This window comes from Somniosus microcephalus, chromosome 34 (genome assembly GCF_052327205.1).
Source record: "Somniosus microcephalus isolate GS21.2 chromosome 34, FLI_Smic_1.0, whole genome shotgun sequence".
Lineage (NCBI taxonomy): Eukaryota > Metazoa > Chordata > Chondrichthyes > Squaliformes > Somniosidae > Somniosus > Somniosus microcephalus.
The window spans coordinates 7,317,222-7,343,263 of NC_141020.1; the positions used below are offsets into that span (position 1 = coordinate 7,317,222).

At 48.1% G+C, this 26,042-nt stretch overlaps 1 protein-coding gene across 1 annotated transcript in view; it reads right to left on the reverse strand.

The window, feature by feature from the left end:
* Window positions 1-291: 291 nt before the first annotated feature.
* The window catches only part of LOC147096705 (BTB/POZ domain-containing protein 7-like), a 47,050-nt gene continuing 21,299 nt past the window's right edge, over window positions 292-26,042 (reverse strand). Inside the window, exons 5-9 of the mRNA XM_085973303.1 lie at window positions 14,541-14,684; window positions 10,829-11,015; window positions 6,932-7,110; window positions 3,022-3,396; window positions 292-1,497 (exon numbers count right to left, since the gene is read on the reverse strand). Of these exons, the coding sequence (XP_085829429.1) occupies window positions 403-1,497; window positions 3,022-3,396; window positions 6,932-7,110; window positions 10,829-11,015; window positions 14,541-14,684 (1,980 nt within the window). The 3' untranslated portion in view covers window positions 292-402. The remainder of the gene's footprint in view (window positions 1,498-3,021; window positions 3,397-6,931; window positions 7,111-10,828; window positions 11,016-14,540; window positions 14,685-26,042) is intronic.

The window sequence follows — 26,042 nt, forward strand, 5'->3', positions numbered from 1 at the left end:
GAGGGCATGCCTGCTGCCTATCGAGGGCTGCCCGACGGTAGCGCAGGCTGAGAATGACCACTCAATGGGAGCGCCGTCCTGGGGCCCAATGCTCCGCCTTTGCCCAGCCGCAAACCCGACCACAATAAGAGATCCAACAGATTCATCGCTCCCAGCCTCAATCATCAGATTACTAAAGGACGTGTGATATTCCCCCAACTGAACAGATCAGGTCCCAGGCAATACAGAGATGTCAGCGAGCTTAAACTGACAAAACTGGGTCAGTCACACAAGAACTTCTATCGCACCATATAATTTTTTAAAAATTTAATGGGCACTCTTTGGACAATGGAGAGAGGGAGAGGGAAGAGAGAGAGAAAAAAATATATAAAACGTAACAGAAGAGGAATACAAATACCAGATTTAGAGAGCTGACTTTTTGTAGGGAAAGTCTCTAGCCTCGGATTTACTAGGCTGTCTCTTGGCGTTCACGCTATGGGTGATACAACAGTTTGATGGCGAGAGGAGGTTTGCCTCGGCTAGCCTTCGTCCGGAGGAGTCCTCGATGACTGAGATTAATGGCACGCCAACACTGGGGCTGGTAGGAAGACTGCAAGTCAGGTCTGTTGTCATTGGCGTGTCAGTCCCACCCCTCCGGTAAAGGTAATCGCAACAGCTAGGCTCCGGGGAAGAAAGGTTGTCCGATTTTACTGTGGTCTGCGGGGAGTTGCGTTGTCTTAGCTGAGAAGCTGGTGGTTCGCAGGAGAGAAATGAACACTTGATTGGCGACACAAGCCTAGGCCGAGGTTTCTGCTCTTCAGCCGGCAATCCATGTATCAAGTCCGTCCCCATCAAAGTCCCACCAGCAACGGCTTTATAACTAGCCAGTTCTAATGGTGGTTGCTGGTCAGGCCTTCCAAAGTGTTGATGAATGTCAAGTAGCCTTTCCTCATGAGCTGGCAGACCATGGGTCAAATCTGTGCCAGCAGTACAATGGACAACCTCTACTGTAGAAGATGGGTCAAGATTTACAGAAGTCCTCTTTAGTTCAGGCTTCTCGTGAGGATCAGTGGATTCACTGCTCAAAGTCTCTTTCCTTTTTGATGGTGAAGTAGGGTTTATCTGGGCTTGCTTATTTAGGCCTGTGGGCGGCCTGGGATTATTTTTCAAGTCCTGACAGAACGGGTGACCCTTTGAAGGGGAAGGCAACTTTTGAGACAAAACGGAGGACTGGCAAGAATCTTCAGGAGAAAAGTCATAGAAATCAGGGTAGTTCCAAAAGTCTACGTGCCTCCGAGGCTTCTGCCCCCTAGAGTGCTTCTTCTTCCTTAAACTGTACTTACTGATACCTCGACTGGAGCAGAGGGGTTCAGATGATTCCGCTGCGGGCTCCGTAGAATCCCGGCCAGCGTCAGCGACGGCTTTGCAAAGCTCAGGGTCTTTGGCGGTCAAGTTTTGCTTTGATGCGGCTGCCATGGCAATGTCAGGCATCAAGTCCTTCACCAAACTTTTGGAACTCTGTGAAGTCAAACAGTTAAATTAGACAGTAAAAATTGCCAAAGTGAATCCACACTATAGGAGGCATCAGTAGCTTTTATATTGTATTAAAAATTTTGCATCTGCACACACATCCGGTCTACTTTTTCCATTATAAATGTGGAGACACTGCAGCATCACCACTGGTGGGAGGATGTAATTGCAGCGTGACTAGTTTACATAGGATGTTTCATTATAAATATGAATCTAGGAATTTATAATAGAAATACAAAAGTGTTATTTCTGCGAGCCCTGGTCCAATCATCCCCACCCTGTAACTCTGAATCGCCTGAAGACTAAACTTGATTTCGCCTCCCCCATGTGCAATGCCACAGAAGATCAAGTAGTAATATATTAAATGTGAGGAAACAAAAGAACAACTGTATTTATTATAACGTCTTGCACGACCTCAGGACGTCCACGGTGATTTACAGCCAATGAAGCACTTTTAAAGTAGAGTCACTGTTAGAATGTAGTGAAAAATAGCAGCCAAATTGTGTACAGCAAGGTCCCACAAACAGCTAGGAGATAAATAACCAGATATTTTAGTGATGATGGTTAAGGAATAAATGTTAGCCAGGACACCAGGAGAACTCCTCTGCTCTTCTTCGGATAAGATCTTTTGCGGCCACTTGAAAGAGCAGATGGGGGCCACGATTTAACAGCACCTCCAACAGTGTATGTGCACGCCCATCCCTCCCTCGCCGCCCATCACATCTCCGGCTGAAGATCCGCGAATTAAACACAGACCAGGGATGACAGCTAGGTCCCTTCCTAGTCTGCCTCACGCTTGGCAACACCTTTTTAAAATCAATTGAGTCATTGGGACTGGGAGAAAGACAGGGGCCTAGAAGTTCGTCTCGGGCGGTATCGGATCGGCCGCCCGTTATACGCAGCACCTGATATTCAGCTCCATTGCAGTCAACTGAACTGAATACCAAGCGCTGCGTATTAACGGGCGGGACGATCCGATACCGCCCGCTTTGTACTACCGACCGAGAAGAATTTCTAGGCCAGTGCATTTTGAATAGATGCATCTACTGGGATAATGAGGAAGATGAATGCGGTAAGAAAGGAGAAAGAATTTGGAGACATTGCAGCATCACCACTGGTGGGAGGATGTAATTGCAGCGTGACTAGTTTACATAAGCAACTTCCATTATAAATGTGGCGACACTGCAGCATCACCACTGGTGGGAGGATGTAATTGCAGCGTGACTCGTTTACACGCCTTTCACGACCTCACAACGTCCCAAAGCGCCTTACCGCTACTGAAGTACTTTTGAAGTCTAGTAACTGTTGTAATGTAGGAGTCCTTAGCCATAAACAAAATGCCGGTTTACCATCAAAGCAAACCTCTCTTGTTTCGCTCCAGTAACCTCTTGGAAGGTTTAAGTACTGCAGCAGAGATCAGCGGGTACAATGCAGTAAGTAGCACAGTGACATTAGTGAAGCACAGAACAGACCCGCACCCATCTGAAGCAAGTAGTGTAAATATATACTTACAGATACCTGCTCCTCGAGTGGCATGTGGCTATCACTGGGCTCCTCACAGCTAATCGCCCTGACGGAGGCCTGCACTGCCTGCTCTGAAGTCCGAGCGCCAGAATGTGGCTGCAGGTTGGCACGCAAAGCACGGCATGAGGTAGGCTGGCTGTCATCTTTCTGTTCACTGGGTTGGGTCCGGTCTCTCCTGGGTGTTGGAGGGGGGTGGTAGGGAGGGGGAGGGGGAGGAAGCGGGGGGCTGAAATTCCTGAAAGGATCCAGGCTCAGGACGTTGGTTTCCTTGACTGGAGTGGTCCGACGGGAGTTTGGTTGACGGTTTGCGAAAATTGGGCTTTCAGTGCCTAAATGCTCATTAGGAAAATACACTGTGGGATACTGCAATGGAAAGAGGATAAAAAGGTAAGTGGAAGGAACATTAGATCTCTTTTAGAGAAAAAACACACAGCTGGTAAAGAGACACAAAATATTGCAAATCTGAAATATAGGCAGAATAAGCTGGAAACACACAGCGGCGATGTTCCCTGCAATGTTTTTTGGGGTGCATGAGCCCTTTAACTGGCTGCGCGGTCCATTCAATTTCTCCACGCATGCGCGGTTTTTTCCTTTGGAAAACCGGTGAGCGGCCTGCGCGGGACATCCAGACCGCTGTTGGGCCGTGCGGCTCAACAGCAACATTGCACAGCGCGTCAAGCAACATCGGAAAGGAAAGGCCAACATTTCAAATTAGAATCTTTCTTCACAGTTCCGACGACGGGTCCACACTAATGTTGCCTCCAATTTTAATTTTTTTAAGCGCGTGGGCATTCAAATATTTGCGTGTGCGCGGTTTCTTCCATTGAAAAGCTGGTGAGCGGCCTGTGCGAGACCTCCAGACCGCTGTGCGTCCGCGCAGCTTAGCGGGAACATTGGTCCGCACCCAATAAGTTAGCTTCGTCTCTCTTTCTCTCCCCCACCGCCCCCCACCCCCAAAAGTACACTTTCTATTATTTTGTGTTTTTTATTTTAAAATTCCTTTATTAATTCGATCAATAATGTCTCTGGCTGGAACAGGATGTGGGAGAGTCTCGAGCCTGCTCACACCCGTAAGGCCGTTGCTCAGACAGATTGCGGGCTTCATTTGGGCTGTACAGGTTTTTTTTTTTTAATATAAACGGGAGAGCAACAACAACAACTACTTGCATTTATGGAACGTCTTTAACGTAGTTAAACATCCCAAGGTGCTTCACAGGAGCAGTGATCAAAATTTGACAGCGAGCCAGATAAGGAGATATTAGGACAGGTGACCAAAAGCCTGGTCAAAGAGGTCGGTTTTAAGGAGTGTCTTAGAGAGAGAGGCGGAGAGGATTAGGGAGGGAATTCCAGCGCTTAAGGGCCCAGGCAGCTGAAGGCACGGCCGCCAATGGTGGAGCGATGGGAATTGTGGACACGCAAGAGGCCAGAATCGGAGGAGCGCAGAGATTCAGGAGGGTTGTAGGGCTGGAGGAGGTTACAGAGATATGGAGGGGGCAGCAGAATAACGCCTTGTGCGTTACATAATATTACGCCTCATTCCTTCTTAAGCAGCTCACCGGCGAGTTTACCATGAGCCAGGCCACAGGAGATCATCTGGTGTTAATAGCATAGAAACATAGGAGGAGTCGGCCATTCGAGCCTGCTCCGCCATTCAATATGATCATGGCTGATCCTCTATCTCAATACCATATTCCCACTCTCTCCCCATACCCCTTGATGCCTTTTGTGTCTAGAAATCTATCTAGCTCCTTCTTAAATATATTCAGTGACTTGGCCTCCACAGCCTTCTGTGGTAGAGAATTTCACAGGTTCACCACCCTCTGAGTGAAGACATTTCTCCTCATCTCAGTCCTAAATGTCCTACCCCGTATCCTGAGACTGTGACCCCTCGTTCTAGACCCTCCCCCCCCAGCCAGGGGAAACATCCTCCCTGCATCCAGTCTGTCTAGCCCTGTCAGAATTTTATACGTTTCAATGAGATCCCCTCTCATTCTTCTAAACTCTAGTCAATACAGGCCTAGTCGACCCAATCTCTCCTCATACGACAGTCCTGCCATCCCAGGAATCAGTCTGGTGAACCTTCGCTGCACTCCCTCTATGGCAAGTATATCCTTTCTTAGGTAAGGAGACCAAAACTGCACACAGTACCAAGGCCCTGTATAACTGTAGTAAGACATCCTTATACGGTGGCATAGTGGTTAGCACTGTTGCCTCACAGCGCCAGGGACCCGGGTTCAAATCCGGCCTCGGGTGACTGTCTGTGTGGAGTTTGCACATTCTCCCCGTGTTTGCGTGGGTTTCCTCCGGGTGCTCCGGTTTCCTCCCACAGTCCAAAGATGTGCGGGTTAGGTTGATTGGCCATGATAAAAATTGGCCCTTAGTGTTAGGGGGGGATTAAATACGTGGGGTTACAGGGATAGGGCTTGTGTGGGATGGCTGTCGGTGTAGGGACCGGGTGCTAGGGTTTGGATGATCAGCCATGATCTCGTTGAATGGCGGAGCAGGCTCGAGGGGCCAAATGGCCTACTCCTGCTCCTATCTTCTATGTTTCTATGTTTCTATACCCCAGAAATGGAGTGCCCTGCCCTATGGAAGATTATACGGATGGGAATTCTTTTGAAAAACAATTGAATATTGCCAATCTGCTTCCTTCCTTACATTTGAAGAACACAAAAAGGATTGTTCACTCTCTTAGATAAGGAGACCAAAACTGCACACGGTACTCCAGGTGTGGTCTCACCAAGGCCCTGTATAACTGTAGTAAGACACCCTCGCTCCTGTACTCAAATCCTCTTGCAATGAGAGCCAACATACCATTTGCCTTCCTAACTGCTTGCTGCACCTGCGGGTTTGCTTTCAGTTATCTGCAAGGTCCCACACAGGCCGCTCACCGGTTTTTACATTGTGAATACCGCGCATGCGCAGGCGACATTTAAAGGGGCCGCGCATTAAAAGAAACAGGCCGCGCAGAACAAAAGGGCAGCGTACAGGGAACATGGAACACCTGCACGGACCTTTTGGGCCGGAGGGCCCGTTTCTCTCTGCCGTAAATACTATCCAACATGCAGGTCACCAGCTGACAGGGCGGACAGGCACTCCATCCCCTCTAGCAGTGTGCTTCTTCAGCTCAGCCTCTAGATGGTGCCCAAGAGCAGTGCAGGGAGGGGGAATCTCGCTCACCTCTCATTTCCCCACACTCACAGCTCGTGGGGGGGGGGGGGGGAAAAAGGTGGGCAACACACAGCAAAATGTCCGACAACAAAGCCAAGATCAGGAACTCTCCACAAGGGGGAGCACGGGACAAAGAAAATAGTCTTAAAAGAAAAGTTAAAAAAAATTCAAAACAGCACGGTGTTGAATTACACCTGTAAATTACAGACGTATCAAAACTCAATTTTGTTTTGTTTTTGGCAGCGTTTTTAAGCTTGTTTGATCCATTTAGAAGTCTGTGCAACACAACAGTCTGCCCACACCCTCAAGTAAGCTGGCAAAAGTCAACTGGTAGCTCAGACTTAAGTCAAGAGTGCTCAGATGAAGGGGAGAGGGGAAAAGCAATTAAAAACAAAGTCAAATTAAAACAAAACTGGATCGAAATTTGTATCATTATATCTGCTGCACGAAATTGGTCTATTAAATACAGAAGGCTTATTAAACTGGCACAATCTAGTACAGCGCAAATCAATTCTACAGTGTACTTTCTCGACAATTAGCTGCGGGAAAACGCTGCGAAAATTCAATAGCTGCACGTGAACAATCAATTAAGATTTAAAAGTAACAGCTTTAGGTAGACAAGCCGGGCACTTGCTAAATTTCTTTTGGTCCCTAGTCGATTGGATTCCACACTGCTAACACAATAACCCCCTTTGCAGATACGCACGCCGCTTCCCCAAACGATTACCTTTAATAATTCAGTGGCTGTATCAGGAAGGCTGAACTCTCTGACCACACGTAAATAGACTGCCCGGATGACCGTGGCCCCTGCACCAATGTTCAAAGCGTATGCCCTCTGCACCTGGTCGCTGTGCCATATCTCCTTGAGCCGCCTAAACATGGCTTTAACGACGTCCACTGGAGGTACTAGAGAAAGAGAGAGAGAGAGGCTTAAAATCAGTTAATAAGATGACCACACAATAGCGATCAGTGAACAGAACGTTAGACATGAGCCATTCACACCTCCTCTAGAGTCATCTTTTGTTGCTTAACTTGTCCCATTACCCCTCTTACGATAGCAAAATACTGCGGATGCTGGAAATCCGAAACAACAACAGAAAACGCTGGAAACACTCAGCAGGCCAGGGCAGCGTCCGTGGAGAGAGAAACAGAGTCAGCGTTTCAGGTCAATGACCCTTCGTAAAGGTCATCGACCTGAAACGTCAACTCTGTTTCTCTCTCCACGGATGCTGCCGTTACCTTTCTTTATGCCTCACACCATCATTCCTTTTGTCAGTCAATCGCTGCTGCCTTCTGTCCTGTCACAGACCTTCCCTTTGTTCTTTCCTCCCCGCCCCTGCTTAAAAATCTCTCTTCTCTAACCTTTTCCAGTTATGACGAAGAGTCCTCGACCCTGAAACGTTAACTCGGTTTCTCTCTCCACGGATGCTGCCTGACCTGCTGAGCGTCTCCAGCATTTTCTGTTGTTATTTCAGATTTCCAGCTATTGTATTATGTTAGACATGAGCAGCTCGGTTTCCACTTGACTCTGGTCTTTGGTGCGGTGTGGAAAACAAGCCATCAGGGGCAACCTCAAATGCGCCAATCGGATCAATAGCACGCATTCAGACACGCAACGAACTTCCCAAACAGCTTCTGAGGACACAAATGGCAGCATTGCAGGATTTGTAACACTCGGGAGCTGCATTCTTGCCATTGCTCCTTCGTCCTGCGGCGGGGCTGACTATTTCTCCCGGGAGTAGCCCTGCCATGGTTTGGTAGGAGATGTGAGCTATTTTTAATCTGCCCTTGTACAGACTCTGGCCAGTCGTATCAGCGTTTCCCCACACCCCTCCCTCACTGTATACGAGTAATCACCCTCTAGTCAAGGCCTTTACTCACCCAGCGCGGCTACTTCTGATGCATCATTTTGTTACAATGCCATTCTCAATCAACACCCTTCAATATACTTTTGATGGGTTAGTATCTAGCGTGCATCAGTCATCAGCATTGTCCATCTCTCACACATTTTAAAAAAGTTCCACATTACAACAATTCAAAAGTACCTCATTGGCTGTAAAGCACTTTGGGACATCCCAAGGTCATGAAGGGCGCTTCATAAGAACAAAAGAAATAGGAGCAGGAGTCGGCCATTCGGCCCCTCGAGCCTGCTCCGCCATTCAATAAGATCGTGGCTGATCTGATCTTAGCCTCAACTCCATTTTTCTGCCCACTCCCCGTAACCCTCGACTCCCCTGTAAGTTCAAAAGTCTGTCTATCTCCGCCTTGAATATGTTCAATGACTCCGCCTCCACAGCTCTCTGGGGTAGAGAATTCCAAAGATTCACGACCCTCAGAGAAGAAATTCCTCCTCATCTCCGTTTTAAATGGGCGAGCTCTTATTCTGAAACTATGCCCCCTAGTTCTAGATTCCCCCACGAGGGGAAACATCCTCCCTGCATCTACCCTGTCGAGCCCCCTCAGAATTTTGTATGTTTCAATAAGATCCCCTCTCATTCTTCTAAACTCCAATCTTCTAAACTCCAATGAGTATAGGCCCAACCTGCTCAACCTTTCCTCATAAGACAACCCCTTCACCTCAGGAATCAACCTCGTGAACCTTCTCTGAACTGCCTCCAATGCAAGTATATCCTTCCTTAAATAAGGAGACCAAAACTGTACGCAGTACTCCAGGTGTGCTCTCACCAACGCCCTGTACAGTTGTAGCAAGACCTCCCTACTTTTATACTCCACCCCTTGCAATAAAGACCAACATTCCATTCGCCTTCCTAATTACTTGCTGTACCTGCATGCTAACTTTGTGTTTCATGCGCGAGGACCCCCCAGATCCCCCTGTACCGCAGCATTCTGTAGTCTCTCTCTATTTAAATAATATTTTGCTTTTCTATTCTTCCTACCTAAGTGGATAACCTCACATTTTCCCACATTATACTCAATCTAGAATCCTAGAATCTTACAGCACAGGAGGCCATTCGGCCCATCGTGCCTGTGCCTGGTCTTTGAATGAGCTCTCCAATTAGTCCCACTCCCCTGCTCTTTCCCCATAGCCTTGCAATTTAATCCCCAATTTAGTTTCCTTTTTGCCCACCCCTTTCTTGCCTTTGATTGGTCTTTCTTGCTTTCCACTTTTCCTCTGTCTTCCTTTACTTATTTTCTCTTTCCTTTTATATCTTTTCCCTTTTCCTGACCAGAATGCTGCTCCGCTGAATGACAAACTGAGAGTGGGGACTCCTGGGAATTGTAGTCTTTTACATCTGGACTCCTGTGCCCGCCATTTTGTTTGTTAACATCAGGGCCCCTACTACTATCAGACCTGCCTATGCAAGGGGTTAGTTGCTGGGTTGGGGATCGTGAATTGGAGAGAGGGCCTGAAGTCTAGACAGAGTCCATCTGCTGTTTGTGGAAGTAAGCAAGAGGTTACTGGAACAACATTTAAGAGCATGATGGAGTGGTCTGCACAGAGTGATCTTAAATGGGAGTGCTTCTGAGCCAAATTTTTGCCCACTCACTTAGCTGTATAAATGCAAGTCTGTCTTTCTATTGGATTAGTCCCCGAGACCATGGACCACGTACAGCAGGCACCTCAAAGCACTGGAGAGGTACCACCAACGCTGCCTCCGCAAGATCCTGCAAATCCATTGGCAGGATAGGCGCACCAACGTCAGTGTTCTTGCTCAGGCCAACATCCCCCAGCATCGAAGCTTTGACCGCGCTCGAACAGCTCCGATGGACGGGTCACTTTGTCCGCATGCCCGATACGAGACTCCCACAAAAAAACGCTCTACTCGGAGCTCAGGCACGGCAAGAGAGCCCCAGGTGGGCAGAGGAAACGCTTCAAGGACACCCTCAAAGCCTCCTTGAAAAAGTGTAACATCCCCACCGACACCTGGGGATCCCTGGCCCAAGACCGCACAAAGTGGAGGAGCAGCATCCGGGAAGGCGCCGAACACGGAGTCTCTTCGCCGGGAGCAAGCGGAAGCCAAGCGCAGGCAGTGCAAGGAGCACACATCAACCCAAGCGCCCCACCCACCCGCCCCTTCAACCACCGTCTGCCCCACCTGTGACAGAGACTGTAGGTCCCGCATTGGACTCATCAGTCACCTGAGAACTCATTTCTAGTGTGGAAGCAAGTCATCCTCGGTTCCAAGGGACTGCCTAAGAAGAGAAGAATCCCTGGGAAGATTAGCTGATCAAAATAAGCACAGGCGTCGGCCGTGGCTCAGTGGGTAGCCTCTGCAGTCAGAAGGTTGTGGATTCATAATCCCACTCTTAGACTGGACCACAAAAAATCTAGGCCGACAGTTCAGTGCAGTGCTGAGGGTGCGCTGTGCTGAAGAAGCCGGCCCCAAGATTATTGGAATAGTCGAGTCTGGAGCAATGTTTCCGACCCCAAGGTGCGCAGCCACGCGTCAATCACAAAGCCCCGCGCAGCCTGCTCACCGGCTGCCGCAGCCGGAAGACGCACCGCGCATGCGCGGCCACCGCGGCAAATTTAAAGGGCCCGCGCTGACCTTGGAATTAGAGGGTGCAGTGGTCTGGAGGCAACAAAAGCACGGACTTCCAAGTTACAGAGGCTGTAAACATCCGGGAGGAAGAAACAGATCGTTAACGCCGAGTAACCTACCAGGAACTTCATCGCGGAGAGCTGCAGAAACATGTTCATCGCAGTTGTGGGGGGATCCGGCATTCAGACGGGAAAAATCCGCCACGCTAGAGTCGACCATGTAGAGCGTATCTGGAACGCTGGATATCCGACTCATCCGGACCTTTTCCAAACTGGTCTGCTCCGACATCAGTTCTTCCAAGAGAATCTAAACGGATAGAATTTTGCACTCTTTTTAAATTAGGTTGTATTATCCATTTTTGTTGACTCGCTGCACAATCCCTTTCCAAATAAGTTAGCAGACACAGAGGCGGTGCACTGCCCCAGGCTTAATGCCATGGAGAGGAAAAGCACAGCTTTGATCTTCTGTGCTTCTTAGTTCCCAGTGTGAAAACTGAGGGTTAGCGGAGGGGAGGAGAGTGCGGAGAGGCGGCAATGGCGTCTTCTGCAAGCTCAGAAAGGAAGAAAGACTTGCATTTCTACAGCGCCTTTCACGACTACCAGACGTCCCAAAGTGCTTTACAGCCAATGAAGTACTTTTTGAAGTGTAGTCACTGTTGTAATGTAGGAAACGCAGCAGCCAATTTGCGCACAGCAAGCTCCCACAAACAGCAATGTGATATTGACCGGATAATCTGTTTTTGTGATGTGAATTGAGGGATAAATATTGGCCCCAGGACACCGGGGGGAACTCCCCCTGCACTTCATCGAAATAGTGCCGTAGGATCTTGTACGTCCACCTGAGAGAGCAGACGGGGCCTCGGTTTAACATCTCATCTGAAAGACGGCACCTCTGACAGTGCGGCACTCCCTCAGCACTGCACTGGGAGTGTCAGCCTGGATTTTTGTGCTCAAGTCCCTGGAGTGGGACTTGAACCCACAACCTTCTGACTCAGAGGCAAGGGTGCTACCCACAGAGCCACGGCTGACACCATTTTGACACTTTGCTTTAGTAACACAGAACAAAATGGACTGTTCAAGTGCCGTCTTTTGAATGAGACGTTAACAGAGGCCCCGTCTGCTCTCTCAGGAGGACGTAAAAGATCCCATGGCACTATTTTGAAGAGCAGGGGGAGTTCTCCCTGGTGTCCTGGGGCCAATATTTATCCCTCAATCAACATCACTAAAACAAATGATCTGGTCATTATCACATTGCTGTTTGTGGGAGCTTGCTGTGCGCAAATTGGTTGCCACGTTTCCTACATTACAACAGTGACCACACTTCAAAAAGTACTTCATTGGCTGTAAAGCGCTTTGGGACAAATAAATGCAAATCTTTCTATATTACAGGCGAGAAATGGGCATAACATAATTGGCAATAATTAAAAAGCAGCCAAACAGAAGATAAACCTCTGCCCACTTTCATCTCAAATGTTGGAATGGCCTGCAGGAATGAACTTCCTTTGGGTTCTTCAGATCCCAACATCAGTGCAATGGGTGGTTCCATTTCCTGATCGGTGAAACGCACCTTGAACTCCGAACAAATAAACCAACGTACATCTATATATCCACGTCTAACATAGTAAAGCACGTCCTGAGGCACTGCAGAGATGTGAGGAATAATGGGCGCCAAGCCAAAGGGGGAGCGATTAGAGGGGGGGGGGGGCGGGGGGTTTGAAAATGCTTAGTCAACGAGATGGGCTTTAAGGAAGGCCCTTAAATGGAGGATACCTGGGATGGCAGGAATGACATACGAGGAGAGATTGGGTCGATTAGGCTTATACTCGCTGGAGTTTAGAAGAATGAGAGGGGATCTCATTGAAACTTATAAAATTCTGACAGGACTAGACAGACTAGATGCAGGAAGGATGTTCCCGATGGCGGGGGAGTCCAGAACCAGGGGTCACAGTCTAAGGATAAGGGGTAAGCCATTTAGGACAGAGATGAGGAGGAATTTCTTCACCCAGAGAGTGGTGAACCTGTGGAATTCTCTGCCACACAGGGCAGTTGAGGCCAATTCATTAAATATATTCAAGAAGGAGTTAGATATATTTCTTAAGGCTAAAGGGATCAAGGGATATGGGAAGAAGGCAGGGACAGGGTACTGAGTTTGGATGATCAGCCATGATCTCATTGAATGGCAGAGCAGGCTCGAGGGGCCGAATGGCCTACTCCTGCTCCTATCTTCTATGTTTCTAGGAGTGGGAGAGACAGAGGTTTAGGAAGGGAATTCTAGACGGTGGGACCTCGGCAGCTGAAAGCGTGAGCAGCAATAGCCTTCCCTCCACAGGAATACATATGGATGGGACTTGGGACGCAAGTGGAAAGCACAGCTAATGGGCTATCTTGCAGGACCGCCGCTGTTTAGGCATGGAGATCGATGACCTACAGCAAGTTGCAAGGCAGTAGTTCGGCTCGGCCTTCAGGGAGCATTAGAAACCCTGGACAGCAAACATCAGCACAACCCTGCCCAAGATTGACTTGGAGCCTTAAACTCACCACCAGTTTTTATTCTTCGCCGTATCAGTGCTGGGCTATTCATGGCGAGGGCGAGAGGGAGCGACATTACAGCTGAGCCCAGTCTTGCACACGACATGTACAGATGTGCACTTTCCAGCGCTCGGGGGGAGGGCTAGGGGAGATGGGGGGTGGGGGGAAGATCGTCACTGTGCAGCAATCAGGAGTAGAAATGCTGGCTGATATTCTCTTCCCTTAGTCAGGCACTCCGAATGCTGCCCCATGTGAAGTCAGCCAAGACATAGAATGATACAGCACAGGAGGCCGCCATTCAGCCCATCGTGCCTGTGCCGGCTCTTTGAAAGAGCTCTCCAAATAGTCCCACTCCCCCTGCTCTTCCCCCATAGCCCTGCAATTCTTTCCCCCCCCCCCCCCCCCCCCCCCCCCAATTTTAAGTATATATTCAATTCCCTTTTGAAACTTACTATTGAATCTGCTTCCACCGCCCTTTCAGGCAGCGCGTTCCAGATCATAACAACTCACTGCGTAAAAAACATTTCTCCTCATTTCCCCCCTGGCTTTTTTGCCAGTGATCTTAAATATATGTGTCCTCTGGTAACCGACCCACCCACAAGTGGAATGAATTACTCTATATTTACTCTCATCAAAATCCCTCATAATTTTGAACACCTCTATTAAGTCTCCTCTTAACCACCTCTGATCGGAGGAGAACACAATCCTGGCAACAGACTGCCAGGAAATAACATTTCAAGATGAAAAAACAGCAGGAATAAATCAGGGTTCTTTCTCCCTTGCATAACAAGGGGAGAATGCTCATTTTGGCAACGGCTTAAATGTCTCTTTTTACTGAAACCACCGGCATGACTGATCAGAATGAAAGTGAGACAATCACAACAGCAAAAAAAAAAGGATGAAAATGGAGCACTGAGAAACTGGGTCCAGCAGCCAAGGAGCATAATAAATCGGCGCAGAGTTAAATCCTGACTAGCTGGATGTACAAACCCCCTCCACCCCCATTACCACTCCGCTAATTAGCTAGCATTAAATCAGAGCTGACAACCAGGGAAGTGAGGTGGAACGAGCGCTGGCTTTTATTTAATGACCCACGCTGGAGGCATCGAAAGAACAGGCAGCATAGCCGAAACGGTTTTCCCATTAATGTTCCGCTACAGTTAACCACATAGCCCTGCCTGTGGCGAACGGTCGACACCAGGCTGCAGATCTGCAACTTTTCCGAAACTGCGGTGTTCTCCGTCTGGTGGGGGGGGGGGGGGGGGGGGGAAAACCCCAAACAGGCGGGTTTGCATTTACTTGCCTTGGCTTCCTCGATGTACGGGGAGAAGAGTCGCGGTCTGGCGCCGATGCCAGAAGCCTTGAGGCAAAACCACGCTCTGGATTTCCTGCCCTCTGGAGGAGGCAGCATGTCCAACGGGGGCGAGCTGATCAACGCCCGCTTCATCTGCAACACACACAAAAAAAGAATTTTTTCTCCCCCCACTTTGTAATGAGAGTACTTGAGAACGAAAACCGTACAATATGCACAGGAGTGCACGCCACAGTTAAACACACACTTTCAGCCGAGCTCGATACAACATAAGAACAGGAGGAGGCCACTTAGCCCCCTCGCGCCTGTTCCACCATTCAATGAGATCATGGCTGATCTGCAGCCCAACTCCATATACCGTGCTCGCTGACCCACATTGGCTCCCGGTTAAGCAGCGTCTCGATTTCAAAATTCTCATCATTGTTTTCAAATCCCTCCACGGCCTCGTCCCCTTCCTAGCTCTCTAACCTCCTTCAGCCCCACAACCCCGCCGAGATATCTGCGCTCCTCTAATTCTGCCCTCTTGAGCATCCCTGATTATAATCGCTCAACCTCTGGTGGCCGTGCCTTCTGTTGCCTGGGCCCTAAGCTCTGGAATTCCCTGCCTAAACCTCTCCGCCTCGCTACCTCTCTCTCCTCCTTTAAGACGCTCCTTAAAACCGACCTCTTTGACGAAGCTTTTGGTCACCAGCCCTAATTTATCCTTATGTGGATTGGTGTCAAATTTTTTGTTTTAAAATACTCCTGTGCAGCGCCTTGGGACGTTTTACTACGTTAAAGGCGCTATATAAATACAAGTTATTGTTTGCTCCATATCCCTTAATAGCTTTGGTTAAGAAAAATCTATCAATCTCGGATTTAAAATTAACTGACCTAGCATCAACTGCAGTTTTCGGAAGAGAGTTCCAAACGTCTACCACCCTTTGTGTGTAGAAGTGTTTCCTAATTTCACTCCTGACAGGCCTGGCTCTAATTTTTTAGACTCTGCCCCCTCGTCCTAGACTCCCCAACCAGCGGAAATAGTTTCTCTCGAATCTACTCCATCAGTTCCCCTTAATATCTTGAAAACTTCAATCAACCCCCTCCCATTAACTTCAAAGTTTACCTCGTGGGAGAGCCACAGAAGCTTCAGTGGCAGAGATGACAGCTGATAAACCTGCCGGGTCTTTGTGGTCAGTTTATGTTCTGACCATTCCGATTCCTGGGATGGCAGGACTGTCGTATGAGGAGAGATTGGGTCGACTAGGCCTGTATTGACTAGGAGTTTAGAAGAATGAGAGGGGAATGTCATGAATCTGATCATTCATGAAGAAATGACTCATGAAGTAACACTGGGCAGCCAGCTGGTGGCGCTGTCCAAGGAGTATAAATACTCAGGCGTGGGCCCAGCTTGCTCAGGATGTTTCTGTAACCAGGAACTAGTGATGTAACTAGAATCTCATGGTTTTGAAACAGTTGATTAAAGTCTTGTTTTATACTCAAACCAAGGGCTCAGTAGTCTTTTTAGATCAGGGATCTCGTGGAAACGTATAAAATTCTGACCGGGCTAGACAGACTGGATGCAGGGAGGATGTTTCCCCCTGGCTGGGGGGGGGGGGGGGGGGGGCGGGGGGGTCTAGAACGAGGGGTCACAGTCTCAGGATACAGGGTCGGACATTTAGGGGCTGAGATGAGGAGAAATTTCTTCACTCAGAGGGTGGTGAACCTGTGGAATTCTCTACCACAGAAGGCTGTGGAGGCCAAGTCACTGAATATATTTAAGAAGGAGATTGATAGATTTCTAGACACAAAAGGCATCAAGGGGTATGGCGAGAGCGCGGGAATATGGTATTGAGATAGAGGATCAGCCATGATCATATTGAATGGCGGAGCAGGCTCGAAGGGCCGAATGGCCGACTCCTGCTCCTATTTTTCTATGGGCCGGGTCTTTGCTGCGGTATGGCTCTACGAGCATTAGCCACCCTCACTAAAGTGGCCAATCACCTAGCCAAGGTGGCGAGAGTTGTCCAACTATTAACTGGGACGCACCACAGCCATTAAGGGGCACGGGAGCATTGTGGTTATGTTACTGAACTAGTAATCCAGGAGTCTGAACTAATGATCTGGAGACGAGTTCAAATCCCTCCAGGGAAGTCGGGAATTGATTAAATAATTAAATATCTGTTGGTTGCAAAAACCCATCTGGTTCACTAATGTCACTTTAGGGAAGGAAATCTGCCGTCCTTACCCGGTCTGGCCTATATGTGACTCCAGACCCACAGCAATGTGGTTGATTCTTAACTGCCCTTGGAAATGGCCACTAGGAAGCCACTCCGTCATATCAAAAAAACTGCTACGATGGACAGCAGCGGGTCGAGACGGTGGCTTCTCCAGGGCAATTAGAGATGGGCAATAAATGCTGGCCTTGCCAGCGATGCCCACATCCCGTAAACAAATAATAAATAAAAAAACTAGCCCATTTGGTTCACTGGGCAGCGATCAATGACAGGACCTGTGGTTAATATTCCCTTCCCTAATCCAAGAGCACTGAGTTTAGAAGATTGAGAGGGGATCTCATCGAAACCTATAAAATTCTGTCAGGCCTGGACAGACTAGATGCAGGAAGGATGTTCCCGATGGCCGGGGAGTCCAGAACCAAGGGTCATAGTCTAAGGATAAGGGGTAAGCCATTTAGGACTGAAATGAGGAGGAATTTCTTCACCCAGAGAGTGGTGAACCTGTGGAATTCTCTGTCACAGAGGGCGGTGGAGGCCAGTTCATTAAGTATATTCAAGAAAGAGTTGGATATATTTCTTAAGGCTAAAGGGATCAAGGGATATGGGGAGAAGGCAGGGACAGGGTACTGAATTTGGATGATCAGCTATGATCTCATTGAATGGCGGAGCAGGCTCGAAGGGCCTACTCCTGCTCCTATCTTCTGTGTTTCTATGTTTCTAAGCCAACTGTAGCATCGTTAATTCAACACAGACTGGGGCCTTCATGGGCGGGTATCGCACGGAGCAGTGTATTTACCAACTAAACCATCGGGGAGCTCACTCACACAAGGATAACACGCTACCGGGCTGGGAAAGAGCCAAATCGATTCTGTGCTCTGCTGGTTTGGGTGTACATGAGATGGAGAGCCAGAGTGAAAGAGTAAAGGGACGGAGACTCTGCTTCGCTGCTAACCTGGCCGCCGCTCTATATCGGGCAAGCCCAATGGCATTTGCCCCAGGGCAGTTTTAACTGGCTGTAAATTTCAGGTTCCACGCCAAAGGAATTATGTTGATAACAGAGTGGCGCCTGTTCAATGATGGGTGCTAGATGCACACAAGATATGGCTGCTTTAGGAGACCAGGAATGGCAAGCCACATAACGCGTAATGTATTTTTCTGCTGCTAAAGTAAGTCACCTTGTTACGCAAACGGCAAGTTCATTTGAGAGTTTAGTTGCTCTCCACGCTGCAGGGAAGAACCTTGGCATGGTTTTTTATTATTTTTTGTTAAAAAGGAGCACTCGGTAAGGTCGATTAAAAGAGACATTCTTATTTAGGTATTTTCTGTTCTTGAAGAGTTTCAAAAGGTACATTCGAAATTTCTGTCCTTACATTTTGTTCCTGTGAGACAGAAATTTGAAGTGTGATTGACGGGAAATGTACACCACTTATATAACTAGCAGATCCCTTGTGGCGTTATTCATGTTAAGTGAGAGGATGCACTCTTTTATAAAAGTCAGAAACATTATACTATTTAAAGTGAATGCGCGTGTTCCTTTCAGGCTACATGCCTAATAATGTTAAGTAAATAGTGGGTTCATACAGAGGTCAATTAAGAGGGCGCTGCTGTTAAGTAAATACTGGGAGACTGCAGACATTCTGTCTCTGGTATATCGAGAACTATTGCTTTTCCTATATATTGTTCTTTGACGTGTGGCAGAAAGTTGTGACTGACAGGGAATGCACGCTACTTGTACTATTTTGTAATACGATCAATAGATTACCCATCTCTTCTCTTATCTCTTAGGCAGTCCCTCGGAACCGAGGATGACTTGCTTCCACATTAAAAATGAGCTCGCAGGTGACTGATGAGTCCAATGCGGGACCTACAGTCTCTGTCACAGCTGGGGCAGACAGTGGTTGAAGGGGCGGGTGGGTGGGGTGCTTGGGTTGACGTGCACTCCTTGCGCTTGGCTTCCGCTTGCTCCGGGCGAAGAGACTCAGCTGTGGCTCAGTGGCTAGCACGCTCGCCTCCGAGTCAGAAGGTTGTGGGTTCAAGTCCCACTCCAGAGACTTGAGCACATAATCTAGGCTGACACTCTTGGTGCAGTACTGAGGGAGCGCTGCACTGTTGGAGGTGCCATGTTTAAAATGAGACGTTAAGCCGTCCCTCTGATCCTGTCCTTCCTAGGGTCCTACCATTCATTGTGTATTCCCTTGCCTTGTTAGTCCTCCCAAAATGCATCACCTCACACTTTTCAGGGTTAAATTCCATTTGCCACTGTTCTGCCCATCTAACCAACCCATCTATATCGTCCTGTAGCCTGAGGCTTCCCTCCTCGCTATTTACCACTCCACCAATTTTCGTGTCATCTGCAAACTTACTGATCATACCTCCTACATTCATATCTAAATCAGCAAAGGACCCAGCACCGATCTCTGTGGTACACCACTGGACACAGGCTTCCAGTCACAAAAACAATCTTCGACCATCACCCTCTGCCTCCTGCCACTAAGCCAATTTTGGATCCAATGTGCCAAATTGTCCTGGATCCCATGGCCTCTTACCTTCTTGACCAGTCTCCCATGTGGGACTTTGTCAAAAGCCTTACTGAGGTCCATGTAGACTACATCAACTGCACTACCCTCATCCACACACCTAGTCACCCCCTCGAAAAATTCAATCAAATTGATTAGACATGATCTCCCCCTGACAAAGCCATGCTGACTATCCTTGATTAATCCTTGCCTCTCCAAATGGAGACTAATTCTGTCCCTCAGAATTTTTTCCAATAATTTCCCTACCACTGATGTTAGGCTCACTGGCCTGTAATTCCCTGGTTTATCCCTACTACCCTTCTTGAATAATGGTACTACGTTAGCTGTTCTCCAGTCCTCTGGCACCTCCCCTGCGGCCAGAGAGGTTCTGAAAATTTGTGTCAGAGACCCTGCAAGCTCCTCCCTTGCCTCACACAGCAGCCTGGGATACATCTCATCTGGGCCTGGGGATTTATCCACTTTTAAGCCTGCTAAAACTGCTAGTACCTCCTCCCTCTCAATACTAATTTGTTCAAGTATATCACAATCCCCCTGCCTGATTTCTATGCCTACATCGTCCTTCTCCATAGTGAACACAGATGCAAAATATTAATTTAAAACCTCACCTACATCTTCCGGCTCTACAAACAGATTGCCACTTGGTCCCTAATGGGCCCTACACTTTCACTGGTTATCCTCTTGCCCTTAATATACTTATAAAACATCTTGAAATTTTCCTTTATTTTGCCCGCCAGTGTTTTTTCATGCCCCCTCTTCGCTCTAATTTTTTTTTAATTTTTTTTTAATAAAAAGTACCTCCCTGCACTTTCTATACTCCTCTAGGGCTTCCACTGTTTTTAGTCCTTTGTATCTGCCAAAAGCCTCCCTTTTTTTCCTAATCCATTCTTGTATATCCCTTGACATCCAGGGTTCCCTGGGCTTGTTGGTCCCACCCTTGACCTTTACGGGAACATGTTGACGTTGTACTCTCTCTATTTCTTTTCTGAAAGACTCCCACTGCTCTGATGTGGATTTTCCTACAAGTAGCTGATCCCAGTTCACTTTGGCCAGATCCTGCCTTATTATATTAAAATCGGCCTTCCCCCAATTTAGAACCTTTATTTCCGGTCCATCTTTGTTCTTTTCCATGACTACCTTAAATCTCACCGAATTATGGTCACCGTCACCAAAATGCTCTCCTACTGACACTTCCACCACTTGCCCGGCTACACTCCCTAGAATTAGGTCCAGTACCACCCCCTTTCTTGTAGGACTTTCTACATGCTGGCTCAAAAAGCTCTCCTGGATGCACTTTAAGAATTCCGCACCCTCTAAGCCTTTCACACTCTGACTATCCCAGTTAATATTCCAGAAGTTGAAATCCCCTACTATTTCTACACTTCTGATATTTGCCTACATATCTGTGCCTCTATCTTCCCCTGACTGTTTGGGGGCCTATAGTACACTCCCAGCAAAGTGCTTGCCCCCTTTTTGTTTTTAAGTTCTACCCATATGGCCTCATTAGAGGAACTTGCTAAGATATCATCCCTCCTTACAGCAGTAATTGACTCCTTGATTAATATTGCAACACCCCCTCCTCTTTTACACCCCCCTCTGTCTCGCCTGAAGATTCTATACCCCGGAATATTGAGCTGCCAGTCCTGACCCTCCCTCAACCATGTCTCTGTGATAGCAACAATATCATACTCCCATGTGTTCATCAACACCTTCAATTCATCTGCCTTACTTGCAAAACTCCTTGCATTAAAATAAATGATATCCAGCCTTGCCATACTCCCTTGTGCCGTTACATATTTGCTCTGCCTTCCAAGCTAACTTGTTTTTTCCTTTATATTTGGCTGTGCATCACTCTCTGCTATAGCTCCACCCCGTATCCCATCCCCTTGCCAAATTAGTTTAAAACCGCACCCCCCCGCCCCCACAAACAGTACTAGCAAACCTCCCCGCAAGGATGTTGGTCCCGTTCCGGTTCAGGTGCAACCCGTCCAACTTGTACAGGTCCCACCTTCCCCAGAAGCAGACCCAGTGATCCAGGAAACTAAAGCCCTCCGTCCTGCACCAACTCTTTAGCCAGGCATTCACCTGCTCCTCCTATTCCTATACTCACTAGCACGTGGCACCGGGAGTAATCCAGAGATTGCAACCTAATCTGCTACCCAGCTCCCTAAATTCTTGTTGCAGGACCTCATCCCTCTTTCTACCCATGTCGTTGGTACCAATGTGAACCACGACCTCTGACTGTTCACCCTCCCCCTTCAGAACGCCCTGCAGCCGTTCAGTGACATCCTTGACCCTGGCACCAGGGAGACAACATACCATCCTGGAGTCCCGTCTACGGCCACAGAACCGTCTATCTGTTCCCCTTACGATAGAATCCCCTATCACTATTGCTCTCCCACTCTTTTTCCTCCCCTCCTGTGCAGCTGAGCCACTCGTAGTGCCACGGACTGGGCTCTTGCTGCATTCCCCTGAGAAACCATCTCCCCTAGCAGTATCCAAAACGGAGAGGGAGATGGACCCAGGGGACTCCTGCACTACCTTCCTAGTTCTTTTACTCTGTCTGGCGGTCACCCATTTCCTGTCTGCCTGTGCACTCTTTACCTGCGGTGTGGTGTGACCACCTCGTTAAACGTGCTATCCACGAAGATCTCAGCTTCGTGGATGCTCCACAATGTCTCCAGCCGCAGCTCCAGCTCCGAAACGCGATTGAGTAGCTGTAGCTGGAGACACTTCCTGCACGTGTTCGGCCTGGACACCAAAACTGTCCCTGGCTTCCCACATAGCACAGGAGGAGCACTCCACGCTGCCGAGCTGCCCTGCCATGTCCTACCCTTAATTTACTCCCTTTAATCTAAAGGAAGTAAAGAATATTAAATACACTAGGGACCTTACTTCCCTTTAAACACTACTTACTCTAAATTAGAGACATTACTTTTACTTTAACGACTAGACTGTAGAAATACTCACCAGGTCCTGGAAGCTGACAAAGATAGAAAAAGGAACACCTCCCTCCCCGAACTCCCTCACTCACCAAACTCTCAGCTTAACACTCTGTTCCAAGCTGCACTCCGTCTAGCGCCTTTAACGTAGCAAAATGTCCCAAGGCGCTTCACACACAAACAATTACAATTACTAGATAGCAGCCCATCACCATCGCAGAGCAACTATGAATGGGCAATAAACAATCAATTTTAAAATGCACAATTCAACCAACTTGTTCTGCTGAAGCTTAGGTCTGGCCAGTGTTTGGATCAAAACAAAATTGTTAATGAAATCGGAGTGCAATGACGTTACATCCTAAAGTATATACACAGGCATACTTTCAGTCCTGGGGAAAGAGTGCCAAGTGTTCATCGCACAGCTAGAATCAGACTTGTATAAATAGTTTACTGCACTTCAAAAAGAAATTTTACCACTTTAAAGCAGTATTGATGTCTTTAAACACAGGTTTATACCAGTCCCATAGGAACAATGCTCTAGTTTCAAAATATATTTAGGCACACAGGCTGGGGCACATTTCCTCTTTGCTCAGTCCTACAAGTGTTTCAGATTTTCCCTGCCCTAAGCCCAGGAATGTTGCATTGCCTGGGCACCGTGAATACAGGAATGCTGAACAGGGAGGGGGGGGGGGGGGGGGGGGTGGAGCTGGCCAATTTTCTATTCACCATGGATGGAAAGTCAGGCAAGTGCTGCTCTCTGCTCAATGCTCCTGTATGCACTGGTCCCTCGCAATCCATTGACCCCAGAGGCGGGACCAGGAATAATCTGCCACAGTAAGCTGGTCTCGTTTGGATTTCAGGCGACTTGATATTGAAAAGATGGCACCCAGTGTTCACACGACTAGATCCAGTTCCCTATCCTGGCAGGAGATGAATAACACCGCGCCGCCCCCCCCCCAAAAAAATAAGTGTCTATGATCAGCAGCGTTTATTTGCAACACCAGTGGGTTGGACCAGATTTCTGATTGGTCCCCACCCTTCCGATCCCCTGACCTTCTCCACAGGGAGAAAAGCGTGGTTGAGGCCGCAGTCCTGCGGCTAGGCGCATACGTGTTTGGAACCTCCGGTGTGCATGCGCAGCCACAATGTCGGGTGCGCATGCGCGGTTCCGGGACGGTGTTTAGGCACCCCCCCCCAACCCCACCAATACATCGCGCAACTTTAAATGCATCAGTGTATGTCTCCTGTATGACTCTGGACTGCACCAGGCTGCATGTTTACACCACTGGACATGCAGGGAGCCTCAGCAAGCCGATTCCAATTCCCTTTTCCCAGATGCTGTATCTGCATTATCATAAATACCCGTGATTGATGCATTCCCAGCAGATTTTGCGTTTCATAGTGATATTACATCACCTTATGCAAACGTGTGATTAGCAGAATAGAAGTTGATGTACAGCCAAGTTTTTGGGGACGGTGAGTAATTTGGAAACAAGTTCTTTTTTTCTTGAAATAGAACATTTTGTATTCTGACCCATGGTTTTTTGTCTCCCTATTCACCGATTAAACATTTAAAAAAAATCATAATAAAAAAGCTTCTGCTCCATCCCCTGCTGGAAAATGCATGTATTTGACTATCGGTTAAAGACAGGATTGGACTTGGCTGTGATGGCCTACACAGCCGAATAGTATACCGACATTTGTTGTACAGGCTTACACCTGAAGAGAGGCCCTCTTGGACAAGGTACCGGAGGGCAGGGCAAGGGCAGCAGGCACAGGGGAACACCACCAGCTCCAAGTTCCCCTCCAAGTCACACACCATCCAGCCTTGGAAATATATCGGCCGTTCCTTCATCGTCGCTGGGTCAAAATCCTGGAACTCCCTCCCTAACAGCACTGTGGGAGTTCCTTCGCCACACGGGACTGCAGCTGTTCAAGGCGGCGGCTCACCACCACCTTCGCAAGGGCAATTAGGGATGGGCAATAAATGCTGGCCCTGCCAGCAACACCCGCATCCAGTCAATTAATTAAAAAAAAAAAATGGTATCCCTGGAACAGTACCAGCAAGAGTCAGTGGCTTCGGGAGGGGAGGAAAAAATTAGTTGTAATTTTTGGCAACAGTTTGATGAAACTGCAATTTGAAAAAGCTCTCCAAGAGTTTATTTTCAATTGGCAGCCTATTATATTTTTTAAAAATGAAGCCATTGTCCATTTTGATTATGGGTATTTATGATAATGCAGGTACAGTATCTGGGAAAAGGGAATCAAAATCAGTTTGCTGGTGCAGTCCTCAGCAATGTTCCCAGTATTTTTTGGGGGGTACACAGCCCCCATAAAGGGGCAGTGCGACCCATTCACAGTTTTTAAACATTGAAAAAGGTCTGCCACGGGCTGCGCGGAACCGGCAGAGTCGAGGGAGCATTTGTCCCGAGTTAAACAGACTAGAAGGTCCCAGGTTTCATCCCCAAGTCTGTACAGAGTTGGCCGATTTCAGCAGGTGCAGCAGTCGTGATGCTACAACTTGCCTCAGTGTTTGAGCTTTTCTTTGGCGGGGGGGGGGGGGGGGGGGGGGCGGTGGGGGAGAGGAGTAGTTGGGGCTCTCAGATTTCTGTGTGGATATCAAGTGAGGATATATTTCTTAAGGCTAAAGGGATCTAGGGGTATGGGGAGAAAGCAGGGACTGGGTACTGAAATTGGATGCTCAGCCAGGATCGCATTGAATGGCGGAGCAGGCTCGAGGGGCCGAATGGCCTACTCCTGCTCCTATCTTCTATGTTTCTATGGGACAGCGATGCCCTCAGTTAAATGGCCTTCAGGCTCATGTATGAAGCACTGCCACTCGAGGGAGCGGCCAGAGGACTGCGAGTGACCCTGATCTGTACTCTTGCCAGAGTCAGTGCCCTGGGGGAGGAGGAAGTCAGTCATTTTGCTAATCAGATACAGAATATTTATACACTGAATACAGCATACGTGGGCAACTGGCTCCAAATAGCCTTGTGTGCATTCCTGAGCTTCATCGCTCCATCGGCGCTATATAAATGTGCATCTTTGTTTCTTTGTTAATGCTTGCAGTACCCATGCTATGGTGGAAACTTTTCTATCTTGGATTTCATGCTACATCAAATCCTTAGTGACCTCCTAATTTTTCATCCCCTTGCATACCAATTTTTTTAACCATATTTAAACCTGAAGTTTTAGTGCTCTTCTAGAAAAAATTTCCTCCGTTTAAACTTCCAAGTAGATTTGAACAACAACTTGTATTTACACAGCGCCTTTAATGCAGTAAAACATCCCAAGGTGCGTGACAGGAGCGATTGTCAGACAAAATTTGACACCGAGCCACATAAGGAGATATTAGGCCAGGTGACCAAAAACTTGGTCGAAGAGGTCGGTTTTAAAGAGCAGGTTAAAGGAGGAGAGGTAGAGAGATTTAGGGAGCGAATTCCAGAGTGCAGGACCTAGACAATGATGGGGCAAAAGAAATCAGGGAATGCACAAGAGTCCAGAATTTGAGGAACGCAGAGTTTTCACAAAGCTGGAGGAGGGTAGAGAGATAGGGAAGAGGGGGACGAGGCCATGGAGGGATGTGAACACAAGAATGAGAATTTTAAGTTCGAGGCGTTGCTAGAACGGCAGCGAATGCAAGTCAGCGAGCAAAAAATGTTAGAGCTCATCACTTTTGTCTTGCTAATTTTCTCCTTTCCTCTTCTCCTGAAGGCACTAACTCATGCTGCAGTCTGGCTCTATTGACACTCCTCGGCCCAAGCCAAATGGCTCTCAATCAAGCAGCAGCTTAGACAG